We start from the raw sequence: 18,362 nt of genomic DNA on the forward strand, positions 1-18,362 counted from the left end.
TGTAACCACTATTACTGGAATACTTGAAAAATTAAATTTATATACTTGAAATCAAGGCAGTTTTTCTGAGGTTCTTTAGATTAGTAATTCCATTTTTTTTTTAAAGATTTTATTTATTTATTTGACAGAGAAAGACACAGCGAGAGAGGGAACACAAACGGGGAGTGGGAGAGGGAGAAGCAGACTCCCTGCTGAGCAGGGAGCCCGATGCGGGACTCGATCCTGGGACTCCAGGATCATGACCTGAGCCGAAGGCAGTCGCTTAACCAACTGAGCCACCCAGGCGCCCAGTAATTCCATTTTTAAATAAGAGTTTTGAGGTCCAAGAAGAAAATATGCACATCCACATAAACTAACCTAGTTTTCTGGAGATCAAGATTACTTTAACTATGCCCTTCATCACATATCGAAGCTATATCATTGGTGAGCTATATTAAGGCATGAACTTTGAGTTGATATTTTTTGATTTCTTGTAATGGATGGATTTATTTATTTTTTAATAAGATTTATTTATTCATTTGACAGAGAGAGAGAAAGAACATGAGTGGGAGGGTCAGAGAGAGGGGGAGAGAGAATCCCAAGCAGACCCCACGCTGAGCATGGAGCCCAACGTGGGGCTCTATCTCATGACCCTGAGATCATGACCTGAGCGGAAACCAGGAGTTGGACATTTAACTGAGTTCACCACCCAGATGCCCCGTAATGGATGGATTTATATCAGTTTATCCACATTCACTTATTTAATTGCTATTGTGACAAATACCATGGATTTTCATATGATTGACCAACAGTCTTATGAAATAAGTGAAGAAATTAAGATTGATCCTTGATTCTTATCTTCTTTAAAGGTATGAAAAACAATGCATATGTTCTTAGAAAATGCCCTGGGATCAAGAGTGTTCTCATCATTGATCTATTCTTGGATGAACAGAGGAGAAATTTAGCAAGAGAAATAACAGCATGGTGATCTCAGCAATATATACTTTAATCCTTGCCAATTTTTTTTTGTTCGATTGTCCTCAGAACAAATTGAAGGTTGCATTTTATTTTTAGGATCCTAAGTGTGTCATTCATTACCTGCTAACTTTTTCTGCAGTGTGATGCCTCGCAGAGATAAAGTCAGATCGACTGTGGCATTGTTTCAGAATATAGAGATGTTGTAACATTTTGCTATTCTCAATGCAGACATGCAGGCAAGAAGCAAAATGATATGTCCAAGTCTGTACTGGTGGTTGTGATTGAAATGTTTCCATATTGTAGCAAGAATGAAGATAGCTTATAAAAGTGGGGTCTACCTATAAGTTGTTTGGCAACTCAGATAATTTACCATTATCCTGTGATGCCACCACACAATAATCTGTGAGATAGTTCAGGATATGTAGTGTATTTTGATTCCGTTTTAGAGGGTGGAAAATGAAGTGTGAGATTTTGAACCAGTTACTGAAAAGTCATTGAATCCTGTCTCCTAGGTTAATGTATTTTTATTTCTCTACTCTTGCCAGCCTCTCTAAATGATTTCCTCAGTAGGTTAATTCTGAAGTTAATATCCCAGGAGACTACAGTCTAAATAATCCAGTCCCTTGTCTTTCTGAAGAATCAAAGTAAATGGACAGAATTTTACCTATGAGATTTTTGACTTCTTAATAAAAATGAAATTTATATTTAATTACAGAAGCTAGGAGTATTCTGGCAGGAGGTAGCCTGAGTCTAATGGGTCCTAGGTTCTTAGTACAAGTTCCCCCTTCTCCTGTGTTTAAGTTTTAATAAGTTCTGACTACTTTTCACTTTCCTTGAAAATTAAAAAAAGGAACTATCATTCAGAGACTCTTGCTGTGGAGCTGTTTTGGTTCCAAAGGAATGTTGCCTATTGTGACAAGTGAAACTAATGTCAGGCAAATTTTCCATAGGTTTTAAATCCTGTTTTGTATTTGTTCTGTAATCTTCAGTTAAAAATAGTTGGAAAATCTAGAAGGCTGGAAAGATGAATTTACGGAATGGGCATTATTTCCCAAATTGGCTTTTGGAGGTTGTCTTTTTACACTAGAAGTAGCAAGGGCCAGATTACAGTAGTGCCTAAAGCCAACCTGTTCCAACAGGCTTCATCTTCCTTTGTACAAATTTAGAAAGAATGGATCCTCACGCAAGCATTTCAAATCCAGAGACAAATTTGAAAAAAATTGCTACAACATGTTGACTGATTTCTTGCCAAGTCAGCCACTGAGAACTTTTACTTGACCGACTCTTATAAAGAGACGATTAAAGGGGTGGGGGTGAGGCACATAACTTTGTTATTAAAAAATCAAACTTTGCTATACCCTAAATCCGTCTTCCTCTTAACATTTTTCTCTGCTCCTTTTAACCCTGTTCTCTTCTTCACTCTTCTCTTCTCACTCTCCTGCCCTTCCCTTTTCTCTTTCTTCTAATCATTCTCTGTAATATACGCTGTTGCTCTAATGTATTCATTTTTACTTTTAGTATTGATTCAGTGATATGTTCTGGAGAAATAGCTTTCGAAAGATTGTATTCAGATACACAGATTCAAATCAGCAGAAAGGTTAAAAACATTTAAAAAATATGCTTGTCAGCAGTGGAAAGAAAGCTGTTTGTAGCCAGCAGGTGAGCTTGAGAGTACTACAGGGTGTGGTAGAGATAGTAATAAATTAACTGGCAAGCCAAAAACTATAAAAAAAAAATCAGCTATTTCATAGCATAGAAGCATGACAGCTATGAAAAAAGGAGTGCCCCAGGGAATTCTTTTAGAGTTTGATTTTTTTAAATATGTTTGACATGAAAAATGTTTTAGTACAAATAAAGCAACTGGTATTAAACTTACAGGGAGGGGGGTTGTGGTTTGGAGTTATCATGAATAATGCATGATATTTAAAGAAAGAACAGCTCTAAAATGTTCCGGGAGGCAGTCCACGTTGATGGTTGGAATGGTGATTTTTTTCCCCTATTTTTGAAGCATCATTAATTCAGTATCGTTTTGTGATTTTTTTTAACCTGATAAGATATCAACCAAAGAAATACTATTTGACTTAGATTAGGATATTCTTTCTCCAGATAATTTAGTTTAAATATCAAGAAGATCAGCCGAATTATTTAAGCATAAAGTGACAGTCATTTACTATAAAAAATAATTTGGCCTAGTTATCCTTTTTAAAAAGCTCCTGTAGCCCTGCAAACCAAAATCAACCTCATGGAAGGGGAGAAACAAGATCAGATATTTTGAACATTACTCCATAGGAGACCAGCACAATCTAGTGTTAGTGAATGCATTGTCGCAGTGCTCCATATGCAATCAGAAGCCAATTGTTACTGGACTGTGGACAAGCACCCACTGTGCTCAATGGTCTGATGAGGTATTATGGATATGATGCAAAGGGACTGTGTCGATTAGAAGCTAACAATTTGTTAAAAGTGAAAGCAACTTAACATTTACATTGGGCCCGCTGAGGCGCACTTGGTGTGGCAAGTAGGATGAGCTCCAGGAAGGGGTGGGGGGAAGGGAGCATCACGAAGGCTCCAGGTGTTAGTGTCCGTGCAGGAAAAAAAAGAGATTTTATTGCTTTCCATTTGGCTACCTTTATTGCTGTGATTCTTTCTACACTGTCTCTTCATTATTACATTCAGCTTTCAGTGTAGAAAAGTTCATGCAAAACAGCATGATTATTATAAATGTCAAAAATGTGTGGAGGAACAGCCTATTAAAATATAGCCTAGAGATAGTACATAACACTGACTTTAAATAAGTAGCTGCAGCCAAAGTGATACTCCATTAAATCACTGATAGTGTGTAATATATCCACGAGTATTAATTTTGATTTCAGTCACCACTATCAGAATACGTTCCTCATGACTTTCTCCTGGTTCTTCACGTCGCCGCACACAGCCTGTGTTCTCAGGTCACAGAAGGTCCTCCATTCCCCTGTTTAGGAGTGGCACGGAGGCAGACGTGAAGATGTGGTGTTGATCTCTGCTGAGGCATGCTCAATCTCTATCAGACTTGTAATGCAGATATCCCATGTAAAATGTGTGGCTATTTAATCAAAGCATTATCGAAGAATAAGTGAGAAGTGCCTCGTGTGCATGATTCTGTACTCGGTTCCACCAGAAGTTAATCCAGAAAACTATGGTTTCCACTCTTGCGGAGATACCAGGCATTTCACAGAATGTGGGCAGATAAGATTAGCTTCCTTCTCACCCCTATCAAATTGAAGAGGTTGCATTTTTAAAATTTTTTCTTTATTTTTTATAAAAGAAAGTTTAGGGTTATGGACAGTCAATAGCTCATAATCTTTTTTGGACTCTAATACTCTGCTTTACCTACCAAGCCAAAACTTTTTGTTGTTTCAACATAAAAACCTTAATACTTTCTCAGTGAACTGAGTGTCAGCCTGGCTTTAAGGTACTTTTTTTACTCTTAAAAAAATGATGTATTACAAGATTTCTAATGGAGTGAACATGCTTGAATTGCACATTTAATTTTTTTAACATCACATTCATGTTTTGCCAGTTTGCCTACCAGCTATCTGTTAACAAAAAGTTCCAAGGCGGCACTGCAAGTCTATGCCCAACTAAGCCTTTTGTTTCTGCAGATGTTTGGGCTTAGAGCAATGTTGTAAAGCTCAGGCAATCCAAGGACCATGTTTGTACTTGTCTGCTGCGATTCCCTGTGCATTGTCTAAACCTGTATGCATTGTTCTTTCCGACAGGTGATAACTACCCTGTGCAGTTCATTTCGTCAACAATGGCAGCTGCTGCTACTTCTGGACTCAGCCCTTTGCAGCTCCAGGTAAGTGCCAGAAGAAAAAAATGTGGGATACCAGCCAGTTCTTTAGCGGAAAACTGCTAACCAGCTGTATGCTAAATAATGGCCTGAATGTTAAATAATTTTTAAGCATAGCCTAGAAGGATTAACACCTTGTGTACTTACCATACAGAAAATAGAAAACTGCCAATTTCAGTATTTTTAAAGGCAAAATGATAGTATGGCTTAGACCTCTATATTTTCTATCAGGTGAGTTAATGGTTTTACAGTTTTGTTTTGTTTTGTTTTGTTTTTATTGCTGGCTGCCGCTATTGGATATGGTAGCTTTTTCCTTATCCGTTTTCCATCCACGTCTCCATTTATGTCCAGATGATCTTTTACACATAAACATCAAAACAGAAAACAATGTTGGGCATTTTCCTTCTTGCAGCTTATAGACTAGGGGCTGTTATCACCAGATTACCTTAACTGTTTGGTAAAATGTCAACATATTGCTCTGGAATATGTGTACCCTCATTCTCATCTTTAGCTTCATGCCAAGCCAAAAGTCCGGGCATGGCATCCCACCACATTTGGGGTTAGGGTTCTGTACTTATGCAAATGCAAAACTGGGGGAGAAAGTGTTTTGGAAGCTGGACAAAAAATCATTGGTACCTTATCTTCTTCACAGTCAAGTGAGGGGTTTACAATAGGACCAGGTGATCTTTATACCCTTCTAGCACTGCCATTTTAAGGGGAAATTGACTTTTAATATGAATATACATTTTAACAAAAACAAAAAGATAATATCATTAAAATAATGGTAAAACCGTCAGTATTTGAACAGTTAGAAAGTATGTGGTAGTGAAGAACTTGAATTTCAACACAGTGGGGAGTATAAAGATAGTCTTTTATTCTTATAATTTACTGTGAGTATTTTTGAGTTTTCTTACAAGGGAATAGCATCTGGCTAGGCATTTTTTTTCTTCTTTGCTGTTCCCTCTATGGCTTGAATATAAGAAATATGCAGATATTTTGCCATGAAAAAACATCACTGTGAGCCTTTTCAATTGGGTCTGCAAATAAATAATTTTTGCAGTACTCTGAGTTTTTGTCATAAGCCTCAACCGGAAAGCCGGGACAATGTTACCGACTATGGACTGCCTAGCAGAGCTAGACATTTTGCCTAACAGGGGCAACAGCCCTACCTCTCTTCCAAAACTTCACCTTCCCCACTGCTAACACTGGAACTCACCGCAGTTGGAAAAATCTAAAAAGAAACCTCCCTCATAATAAACCTAATCTGTGTCTCCTTTTCCATATAGCCATGCTAGAGTGTCTTCTCCAGTCAGAGGCAGAAGTACGAAACCAGTACCATTGCTTGATCCTATAACCAAGTTTCTGTGAAAGACAGTGTCTGGGTCCTCAGCCTTCTACTTTCTATTCTTTGGTGTGGTCAGTACCCTGGATTTAGAAATATGTGTTCTGTTTCATGAGTTCTGACAGTATGTTTTGTCTTTTTTTTTTTTTTTTTCTGAATATGCTACTAAACAGAAGGGTCATGTCTCCCACCCACAAATTAACCCAAGGCTAAAGGGCCTAAGTGACCGTTTTGGCAGGAGTTTGGACACCTTTGAACATGGTGGTGGCCACTCTTACAACCACAAACAGATTGAGGTATGAATGCTTCCATTGATGCTTCATTGGGTGGGGGACTGGATTGTTCAGTCATATTCTAGGCTTTTTTTTTTTTTTCCCCTTAAAGTGGCAAACACTCGACCTAAACACTAAAATGTGACCTTTCCCTTTTTCTCATTCCTAAGGAGCCTCATTTTTGCTCCTTTTCTTTCACAGAAGGAGGCAAGCCCCAAACCAATGTCCCCAATGACTTAGGTTGTTTATTGCTATATATTTAGGCAAATTCTTTACAGGTATCTTCAGAACCATCCCTTTTCCCCTTACTTGTTTGCTCCTTTTTGTGTATAGTGCTGTACAATGTTTATAAGCACTTAAACATTTTTTAAAAACTCTCATTTGCCCATATAACAACCCTGAAAAGTTGATCAAATATAATCCTTCTTACATAGACAAAACAGTGGCGGTTCAGAGAGGCCGAGGCTGCACAATATTCCCAGAGTCAGAGTTAGTACTCAAGATTTCTAACGGTCTGATTCAGGGTTCTGAATCTTGTTTTCTCTGGCTGAGGGAGGGCCGGGTGGCTGGGCTTGACTGGTTGCTTTTTTGCCCCATGAATGTCTGTAGTATCCCTTTCATATTTAACTTCCAATAAAGCTCTTTGTTGTTTTTGTGGGATATTCTTACCACTCGGGAGAAGATGGCTTTATGGGTCTTTTGAAAACCAAGCCCTTTTCTTCTATAGGGGTCTAGAACTCATCTCTGTAATTTCATGTTTGATTTCTCTCTCATATCACTGGAGTCCCTCTCCAGGATTATTAGCTACTGAAGGGCTGCCAGCTATCTGTTGAATCACCAAAATAAATAAATAAATAAATAAATAAATAAATAAATAAATAAATAAATTAATTAATTAATTAATTAATTAAAAATAAAATAAAAAATAAATAAATGGAGACAGGCTACCTCAGACTGAAACACACTTTAACTTTCTGGGTTAGATCTAATACTAAATGTTATGTTCTAACCTACGATGGGAAACTCAACTCAAAAAAAAAAAGAAAAGAAAAGAATTACATCAAGCAAAGCTATATATTCAGATCCTATTGGCTCTGGCAGTCTATACATATCAAATACTGTATAATCAATAGAGTATCCCCTTAATTTATCTTCTCTGCTGCTTTTAAACCTGTATTTTTGAAAAATAATAGAGAAAGCTCACACGTAAGAAGAAAAAAGAGGACAAGATCAAAAGCCACCTTGGAGGTAGCCTAAGGAAGAGTTCCAGAGCTTGCTGCCTGCCTCCCTCTTCCCCTGTCACTTTGATATAAGTTATACGGGGGCTTCCCACCCAGACATGACCAGGCATATACTGTCAGAGTATCTGCTATCTTCTAGACAGCAATAAGGGATTTCTTTCATAAGGCTTTCCTTTGGCTGCAGAGAAGGTACCATATTTCTGGACATTTTGAAGATCTGCCATTCCTGGGGTTGCTAAAATGTAGAAATAACTGCACACAGGGAACAAGACTTCCTTTGAGATGCCAGTTAGCAAGCTTCTCGGCTCAGGACAGATAGTTTTTTTTTTTTTTTAAGATTTTATTTATTTATTTGAGAGAGAGAATGAGAGACAGAGAGCATGAGAGGGAAGAGGGCAGAGGGAGAAGCAGACCCCCGCTGAGCAGGGAGCCCGATGCGGGACTCGATCCCAGGACTCCAGGATCATGACCTGAGCTGAAGGCAGTCGCTTAACCAACTGAGCCACCCAGGCGCCCAGGACAGATAGTTTGTTAAATGTTTAAGTGCTTGGACAAATGTGAAAGCAGGTGGTCTTGGCTCAGACTCAAGACTTCCTCTCTTTTATTTTCTCTTGAGGTGTTGAGATCTATCCCATCCACCTTTCTCCATCAGCAGTTTTTTACCCAGTCGCTTCTTTGACTAATTTTTTCACTTAGGTTGACTTCTCTCCCTGCCACCAGCATGGATCCCTGATGCTGCCAAATCTGGCTTCTTTTGGGTTTCTGGAAACTATGTTGTCATCTCGGGGAGTGCCAGATCCATGTAGTTCTGTAGCGGTGCTGATCTAGAAGCACAGCATATGCCCCACGTCTATCACTCGCATTAGGATAAATAGAGAACCAGTTAGTGAGGGAACCCTTAGATTTTGCAGTTTAAGTTTGGGCCTACTTGAAAGTTTCCTGGGTTTTTGTTAATTCTCGCTCTGTTTTCTTGCTTTCATTTTTTGCACCTTTTTTTTTTTTTTCTGCCTGTCAAGAAACCTTTGCTCTGTTTGCTTATATGGTACACTGGTTAGAAAAGATTGACCTTGTTTGAAGGGCAGGTTTCCCAAACTTTCCTGGTATGAGCATCCCATGTTTATGGGGACGTCCACGAAAGCACAGTAGACATACACGTCTGAGCTACTACAGAAACTCACCTTTGAAATCGTAAGCAAAAGTAGAGAGAAAATTTAATAATATCTTGCTTTATTGATTTTAAAGTCTGCTCTCTTTTCTAATTCTTCCTCCCTTTGACAAGCTAAAATGTCACAGCTCTGTTAACAATCACGATCGTGATAGATTGTTGATACTAAGGAAGCATTACAATTACGTTAACTGGTTTTATTTCTAAACAGAGATTCTCAGGAAGAAAAGCCCACAGCATGTACATGCCACCCTCACCCTGCCTCACCACCTTCATATACACCTGGCTGCATTGCTCAGAACTAGTCCTTCTTACCTGATGTCACAGTTCATTTGTTCTTCAAAGGTTGTGACTTCTAACATTAATGAGCCTGGATAAATCTTAACAGCATTTATAGTTCTACCCTGAAAGCCCGAAATTTTGTTATCAAGTAGGAAAAAAAAAAAGGTATTTAAAGTGCAAAGACCCTTCTTACATTAGCATCTTCCAGTTCTTTCTTTCTTTCAAATAAGCAAGATACAGGAAAGCCTTGGTACTCTGTGCTGATCTAAGGCATGGTTTTCTCTGCCTCAGGGGCACAATATTAGGAGAGAGAAGGCCGAAGAATGCTATTTTTAGTTGAACAGTTCAGCAGATGGAGGCATGAATACTCATATATCTGAAGGTTGAGGGGCTTGAACCATTAATTTTGATAATGTATTTAACCCTGGGAACAATCAGAAACTGTAACTCTAAGATAACAGTGCTTTTGACCTTTAGAGAACAGAGGGCACTTGCTATAGTAAACAATATATTATATTGCTACTTATTCCAATTCTTTACCCGTATAAATTTCAGGACCAGTTGCCATTTGCTTTCCTCAGCTATGTTAGCATTGGTCCTTCAAGTACATCAGAAAGAATGTTAAGGAAGGGGGACCAGTATAATGAGGCAGTCATATAAATATGGCCTTTCAGTAGCTAAGATGTTAAATTGTTTCTGAAGAAATACTGTCTCAGCAACTAAGCTCTGAGTAACTTCTTTCTTTTTTTAAATGAAAAAGTAGCTTCAATGTATCAATTCATTTTATGTGGTGACTTTCAACATGATAGACCCTTAAAAGTAATTTTGTTTTGCTTTATTTTGTTTGTAATTGGAAGTAATGTTGCTTCCTAGATGTACCTTATATTAAATACAATCTGGTACCATAGCATGCAAAGTGATACACCTGTCTCCTGCTTTCTTATTAAATGATGCATGCTTCTCTTTAGCAAATACAGCAGTTAAATATCACACAGCTTAAGAATTTCTAATTAAAATATCTCCACATGTCAGCATATTGGTAATGTATTATTTTAATCCATTTATTTTGTTTATGAAACAGTGACATATGTTTAGATTGTGAAATATATGAGCCTTAAAAATCAACTTTATTGAAGAAAATTAATTCCTACACTACTGTCTCAGTAATGTGTTCGCTCACCCAGTCAGTCACTGGCGGCACTGCCAGTCTTAATGTTGGATAGACACACTTACCAGTTTTATCTGCATAACAGTCTTGGAAAGAAGCAATAGCAGTTCTTTTTCTGAATGCCAAATGACAGAGTTTTTCTTTCCTTCCTTTTTTTTTTTCTTTCTTTCTCATGAATTCAAACCTGCCCCCCCCCCAAACACTTTTTGTGGCTTTTTTTTTTTTTTTCAATACAGTGAGGCATGGGATTGAGTATATGTACAGGAGATTCTCTGAAAGACCAATCAAAATTAAAAACAAGCTAGTTACCTTTTCAAAGTTAGACATAGTAATTTGTTTGTCAGCAGGGAGATGTTTGGGTCAGCCCTGAGATAAAGTGACTGTCAGCAGTTATTCTTACAAGACAAGTAATTTCACTCAATGTATTACTGACAGATTGCTCACTTCTCTGAATCACCAGAGAAAACAAACTTAATATTGTTACAGGCAGAGTTTCTGTCTTCATTAGCCTCAGAGAATGATTTTTATCAAGCATTCAAAGCCTACCAAGCTTTAGTTGGAACATATTTTAACAGACAAGTTCTTATAATGATAGTATGGATAGTAGCTAAAATGAAAGGGATTAAATATTAAAATTTTTAAATATCAATATAAGTAGATTTTTCACCTTTATTTGATGGCCACTATGTATACTTTAGGGGAGACTTGAGGAAAGGAGTATAATTAGAGCCTTAACACACTAGGAAAACCTATCAATCATAAGTTGCTCTTAAATGAAACTATTAAAGTCTTGCCAAGTTTGCAAAGATGGAGGAGAACAATTGAAATTTTTGCAGAAGTAAATGCAAACACATATTTTATTTAAATGATATTGTCAATTTTCATGCTACAAATGGAAAGTGAAGAAGGTAGTACCCATCAACATCGAGAGTGCTCTAATTCTATTTCAGTTCCAGCCTGAATCTTTATGATATTGTATTTAGATGCTCTTCTCTGGCTCATACCCTGTTTTCTTGTTTGCAGTTGTAAACATGCCTCAGTGCTGTAGAGGAATGAGAGGGTGAGTTAGGTTTTGCTGGGTAGGCTGGGGAGGTTATCATTTCTAATAGCGAGTTGAATAAAGAGTTGATTAGAGTGACCTATTACTAGCTACCTAATGAAGAAAAAGGAATGCACTGATTCAAAGCTTGTTTTGAGGATGCCAACCATGGGGCTGTGCTTTGAGGAGAAATGCTTTCTTTTCCCTTAAACAGCCTTCTCTCACCCCTTTTGACTTTAAGAGTGTGATGGAACTTGGGAGTACCATTACAACTGAGATTAGATGAGCTGTGGACTAATGAACTCCACTTTGGAATCAGAATCTTGGATTAGAGTTTCCACTGTTACTTGCCATGTTGTCCTGTAGTGCTCTCAGATTACCTTTTTTTAATTGTAAAATGGGGAATAATAATCATTTTCAGGGTTGTTGTGCATAGTAAGTGGGGTAAGGAGGCATGTATTAGATTTCCAAAAGAAAAAAAAATCTTCATTAAAATGGAAAAAACTTTCCAACATCCAATAAGCAGTCAATTCTCCTCTACCTTTGCTGCCTGAAGTGCTTCTGAAGGGCAGCTCTAATCTACTACAATGTAAGTCACTGCTTTCAGGGATTTTGTCTCTTTTGTTTACTGTTGAATCCCCAGTATTGTCTGGCATAGTGGTAAAATGAATGACGTCATGAATTTCATCTTTGGTGGCTATCTGGAACCCAAGTTGCTTTGAAAACATTTTTCTTGGATATGTTTGGTCAGGTGCCCTGTGTTTAGGGAGGCACTATTTCATATAAAGAACTTTTTATTTCTAGGTATGCTTCTTAAGAAAAACAGCAGGTACCAAGTGAATCCTGATGGAGGTTAAAGAAATATAGGCAGGTCAAAGAAGGATGCAAAATATGAAAACATTTCCTAGTGTTTGGAAATCAGACTTGTATTCAATGAAACAGAATAAGCTTATATCTACCCACAAATTAAAACATTGGGTACACTGGATTTTCTTTTAGAAATGTGATTTTCAGTAGGTTTTAAGGTAATACCTACAAGTTGAGAGAATGTGGCTCTTCTCACATATAAGCCCTGTTAATCACTGTATTTAAGTTATGTGATTGATGAGATGTTCAGGTGTACTCACAGAGATGGTTTACTAGGAGCCCAGGACCTTGGGATTGCAAAACTAGTGCAGTCCTCTATCTTTCCTAATGTAAGATTTCTACCAATATTCATTTATCTCCAGCCTCACTAATTAATCTATAAACAGGGAGCTCCCAGTGTGTGAATACTTGTATTTAAACAGACTGCGTGTAAGATGCAATGGTTTCTAAAATAGTAACAGGTATTTTTATTCCTGTTTTTACCAAACTGGAGTTTCAAGATATTGTTTGTTTGGTATCATATATTACATATCTGTATGCTTATATGTTATTAGGGGCTACCTTGGAAATCAGAGAGATGGTGTGATTAAGGATACATTGGATGGTTTGAAAGCAAAACATTCCTGTGTTTTCAAAAATGTTTCACTTCACTTTCCAATCATAGAATAAGTCAGGATATGCAACATTTAGGAGATTTAAATCAGAAAAAGATATGATGAAATATTTTGACATGTCAGGTAACAGAACAGACTGAGCAGGACAAAAGTGTTTTTAAAAAATCACCTTATTGAGGTATGACTGACATACAAAAAGCCGCACATGTTTATTATATACAATTGGATGAGTTTGGAGATAAGTACACATCCATGAAACCATACCACAAACTATGCCATAAACATATTCATCACCCACACTTCTTCTTCTTCTTTTTGTTATTATTTTATGTGATAAGAACATTTAACATAACATCTACCATCTTAGTAAGTTTTTAAGTATACAGTACAGAATTAGGAATCACATGCTCTATGCTATATAATAAATTTCTTAACTGTAACTGTGCCCTTTGACTAATACCTCGCATTTCCCCTTCCCCAATTCCTGGCAACCCCATTCTATTCTCTGCCCCTATGAGTTTGACTATTTTAGATTCCTTACGTAAGTCATATTTCACAGTATTTGTCTTTCCATGTCTGGCATATTTAACTTAGCATACTGTCCTACAAGTTCATCCATGTTGTTGCAAATGGCAGGGTTTCCTCCTTTTTTAAGGCTGAATAATATTCCATTTTAATCCGTTTATTTTCTTTATCCATTCATCTGTCAGTGGGCATTTAGCTTTCTTCCACATCTTGGCTATTGTGAATAATGCTTCAAGGAACATGGGAGTGAAGATACCTCTTTGAGATCTTGATTTCAGTTCCTTTTTATACATTCCCAAAAGTGTCAGGTCTTACATTCAAGTCTTTAGTCCATTTTAGTTTAATTCTTATGTATGGCTTAAGATAAAGGTCCAATTTAATTATTTTGCATGTGGATATTCAGCTTTCCCAATGCCATTCATTGAAAAGACTATCCTTTCCCTATTGGGTATTCTCATTCCCTTTGTCAATGATTCTTTGACTGTATATGTTTGAGTTTATTTCTGATTTCTGCATTCTGTTCCATTGCTCTATATATCTGTTTTATGTCACTATCATAGTGTTTTGATTACTGTAACTTTGTAATATATTTTGAAATTAAGAATTGTGATACTTCCAGCTTTGTTCTTGTTCAAGATTGCTGTGGCTGTTCAGGGTCTTTTGTAGTTGCATATGAATTTTAGAATTGGGTTTGTTTTTTTTTTTATATTTCTGTAAAAAACACCATTAAGATTTCGATAGGCATTGTATTGCCTCTCTAGATCACTGGATGGTATGGACATTTTAACAATATTAATTTTTCAATCCAAAAATACTTTTAGTGACATTTTAATTAAAAGGGATTGAGAAGCTCGGTTGGATGGATTCCCCTCATAGATACGATCCCGTGGAAGAATAAAATTGATCAGTAGAGCTACACATAGTTAATACCACTCTGCCAATTTCCCTTTCTCTTTCATTTGTAGAAATATTCATATGCTACAGGTATACATGTTTGTACGAAATCCATCTAAATTGCAAATTCAGGGAAAATTTGTAACAGTTCAAGCTCTCTGCAGTGATTTAAAACCATCCATGCTTTATTTTGACTGTTTTAAATTATTAGGATTAGGATAATAACTGGATTCTCTTACATATCTTCCAAGCCTAAATGGCACTAATAATGGATTCTTTTCTAAATATAAATAAATGAGCCCAAAACATCTACTCTGTACTGGTTGCTGTGTGGATAAAAAAATCACTGTATGTTCCATTTTCAGTCCTCCCTTATAATTGATGACATCAGTAGGGTCATCTTGAGTCAGACTGAGAGGAATTAATTTGTTTGTTTGTTTGTTTTTTAGTTTTATAAATACCAATTCCTTTATATTTATAATTGTTTTAATGTGGTGTTAGCTAAGTATTTGCATTTCCTTTTTACACACTAAAAAAATGGAGGCAAAGTAGAGCCAAATCAATTTCCCAAGACTTCCATCCTCTTGGTTTAAGGACTTAAATCAGAATTCTTAATTTCCAGGAAACTGCATTGAGTTCATTCCTTATGTGTTTCTCTTATAGCACAGCTGTAATACTTGTAACCGACCTTTGATGTCATAATATATAAATTAATCTAGACTATGATCCTTGGTAACTCATCAGTGATTTCCCTAATGCTATTGACCTTGAGCAGTATGAACTAAAACAAAAATAAATAAATGATAGCTATGTATAAAAAACTTATCGCTTAAAATGTATACATGTGTTGACCATCTCCAACCCTATAAAGTGCAAACATACAGTACTCATGCAAAGCCAGTTTGAAATAGAGCTGTTTTTAATCTAGAAAAACCCATTTTTGGGATATTTATCAAATTTTCACTCTAATTCACTTATCCATTGAAATTAAAGTAAGAATGAAGTATTACAGCTTTTCTTTTTTAACTCTTGTTACTTGAAATTACACGGTAACTTTGAATATGACTGGTTTCAATGATACAGCACTTAGTGTATCTTAGAGTTGTATCAAAATGTTTCTTTTAAAAGGGAGCTTATAGATTATCATGCTCAGGAACTTTGGAAAAGTTTGTATGAAAATTCAAAAGTAACAAATTTAGTCATTCAGTTATTCAACAAATATTTATCCAGTGCCAAGTATTATTCTAGACCAATGGTCCTCAATAAGAGGCAGTGTTGCCCCCTAGGGTTCAGGTGACATGTCTGGAGACATTATTGATTGTTATGACTTGGGGGTAGGGATGGAGATACTACTGGCATCTAGTGGGTAAAACCTCTAGGGATGCTGCTGAATATCCTACAAAGGACAGCTCCTACCCCCCACCCCCCCGGCGCCCCCCGCCGCCCACCCCGACTAACAAAAATGATCCTGTCCAAAACATAGTCATGCTGAGGTTGAGAAAACCTGTCTTAGATATTGGGAGAATAACAGTGAATAAAACAAAGTCCTTGCCTTCATGGAGTTTACATTCTAGTAGGGGAGAAAGAAAATGGGGAAAGAAATGTATGATAAAGAGTTAGGATTGCAAATCTTACTCATCTTAGCAGAAGTATCCCACCTATCAATCTGCCTGTACATCTGAACCTGGATGGGCAGGTTTTTAAAAGCTGAGACTTATTTGATTATTTATCCTCAGCTCCACTTTGATCTTCAAAACTAAGAATTTTTTTTATTAACATATAATGTATTATTTGTTTCAGGGGTTCAGGTCTGTGATTCATCAGTCTCACACAATTCACAGCGCTCACCATAGCACATTTTATTCTAGCAGTCACTTCTGGCTAGAACACTCACAGTTCTCCTCAGTCCCATCTTTTCAGTTGTGCTAAGCACACCATCTACTCTGACTTTCAGTAAAGGAATATTATTTCTGACCATAATAGTATGGAAGTCTATCTTTTTTTTTTTAAAAGATTTTATTTATTTATTTGACAGAGAGAGACACAGCGAGAGACGGAACACAAGCAGGGGGGGTGGAGAGGGAGAAGCAGGCTTCCCGCAGAGCAGGGAGCCCGATGCGGGACTCGATCCCAGGACCCTGGGATCATGACCTGAGCCGAAGGCAGTCGCTTAACTGACTGAGCCACCCAGGCGCCCTGGAAGTCTATCTTTCAGAGTGAAGTAAATATGAAATTTGGTGAGGACCTGGGAACTGTTGGTTAGTTTTTATAGGATGCTGTTTATGGAGATCCCATAGGATGAGTGGAATCATTCTTGGCAGAAAACCTGTATTTGATGTGTGAATTGGATATTACAAAGGAAACCTGAATTTCTTTCTAGAAACAAAATGAAACAGAACAGATATAAGAATAGTATGGATATTATTTGTATGTATACAGATATACACATACCAACACACATATAATACACATTGTATAGTTTTTTACAGTTTAATGAGCAATTTATATTTCAGCTTTATAATAAATGTGCTTAATATTATCCCCATATTTTAGAAGAAGAAAGTGAGGCTCAGATGGATTAAGTAACTTGGACCAGATTATTCATCTATTAAACAAAATTAGGACTATAAGAGATGTTTTAAGTGCATTTTGAAATTTACTTCTTGACTGGCATTCTTTGCCTTAAAGTCTGCTGACTGATACGTAGGAAGCACAGTCATTTAGAAGCTTTTGTGCATAACTTACTCCCCTCTTATAGTATTCAAGTGAATTAAAAGTAATTTAATTACATTAAAAAAGGGGGAAATTTCAAAGTCAACATGACATTCTTGGGATCCCAGAGAGTTCATGTATTTTCCAAATTTCCAGGTAGCTGTCCAGAAGAAACTTCAAGCCTAGTAGAATTTAACAAGGATAAGAAGAACTATCATGAAATCTGCCTTATCTCATTCTGTAGTTTTCTTTTGAGGAAAATGCTTAGAATGTTTTTGCCGAGTGCCAGAGCTCGATTCTTTGGAGGGTTTCTGGGGCTGTCTTCTAATTTTCAAAGTTTCGATGAGTGTCTGGGAGTAGCTGGGGAGTGTGTCCTTGCCCATCCCCAGACCGTGCTGCTCTCTGAGCATGTTCAGCAGGTTGCATGCCAGCAGAGGAAGCAGATGTTTGACCATACTGGAATGGAGCGCCTGCTGCATCAGGAGCTGGGGATTCCTCTTGACATCTGGACATGGCAGGGTCGGGATGCCTGCCTCGGGCCAGGAGGCTGTGGGGGCTGCGGGGCAGAGAGCACAGAGTCTTTGCTGCTCTTTAAGCGATTAGTGCACTGAAGCAGCAATAATGTTGAATTATCGCTTGGCTGCGTTCTTCTCAGCAATCTTGGGACAATAGGAGAGTCAGGAAGGAGCCTTTACAGTAAAGTCATGTTCAGAGAGACAAGACTAATTATAGAGTATTAAAAGAGCTCTATTTTAAGTGATTTCATTTACAAATAGCTCTGGACAGTGTATGGAACTTTTTAAAACTGTAAACCCGATAGCTGAAAAAGACTTCTAATTGAAAGTGGCTAGTTTAGAGCCATTATTTCAGCAACTGTCCAGTTTTAGAGTTTGGCCAAGTAGTGCTACAGAAGATAGAACATCCGCCAAAAAGAGAAAATACACCAATCCTTGTAGCTATCAGGGTGAGTTCTCTAACTTGAGAGGAAGGAAGACTTTTAGGTAAGAGATTGACTGAATTATGCACTGGCTTTTACGGTTTTACTTTATCACACTGAAAACTGGTCTGCATTTGCTACCCAGAACTGAAACCATCTGTTACACCAATTTCCTTTATGGTATGTGTTATTTCAGCACAATAGATATAGAAATGTGTAGGTTAAAATATGTTTTGTGATGAACAGTTGATGCATTATGTAGCTTTTCCTCTTATAATTTTTCCTTAGTGAGACCTCTGCGTTCAAGGAAACCTTCTTATAAACACGTTATGGCTGGTTGTGTTCACGGTAGTATATTGGAGAAGAACGCAGTGTTGCTCTCACTTAACCTCATATTCTAAGGGGGGTATATTTAATTAACACTGGTGAGAGGCTGACCTGAGAGGCTGTGGAAAGTGATTGAGCTGCATTTTCCAAGCTCTGGTCTAGTCAGCTGGGAGAGAAATTAAAAAAAA

General features: G+C 37.3%; 1 protein-coding gene across 3 annotated transcripts in view; it reads left to right on the forward strand.

Moving 5' to 3' along the window:
* Positions 1-18,362, forward strand: part of SOX6 (SRY-box transcription factor 6) — a 602,615-nt gene that overhangs the window by 479,147 nt on the left and 105,106 nt on the right. For 2 of the 3 annotated variants that reach the window (XM_034995170.1, XM_034995171.1), the window contains exon 9: positions 4,716-4,795. In XM_034995170.1, the coding sequence (XP_034851061.1) occupies positions 4,716-4,795 (80 nt within the window). Of the gene's footprint in view, positions 1-4,715; positions 4,796-6,304; positions 6,428-18,362 lie in introns of all 3 variants that reach the window. The other variant, XM_034995169.1, reaches the window with a different exon arrangement.

This window comes from Mirounga leonina, unplaced genomic scaffold (genome assembly GCF_011800145.1).
Source record: "Mirounga leonina isolate KUSES-001 unplaced genomic scaffold, KU_Mleo_1.0 Mir_92, whole genome shotgun sequence".
Classification (NCBI taxonomy): domain Eukaryota; kingdom Metazoa; phylum Chordata; class Mammalia; order Carnivora; family Phocidae; genus Mirounga; species Mirounga leonina.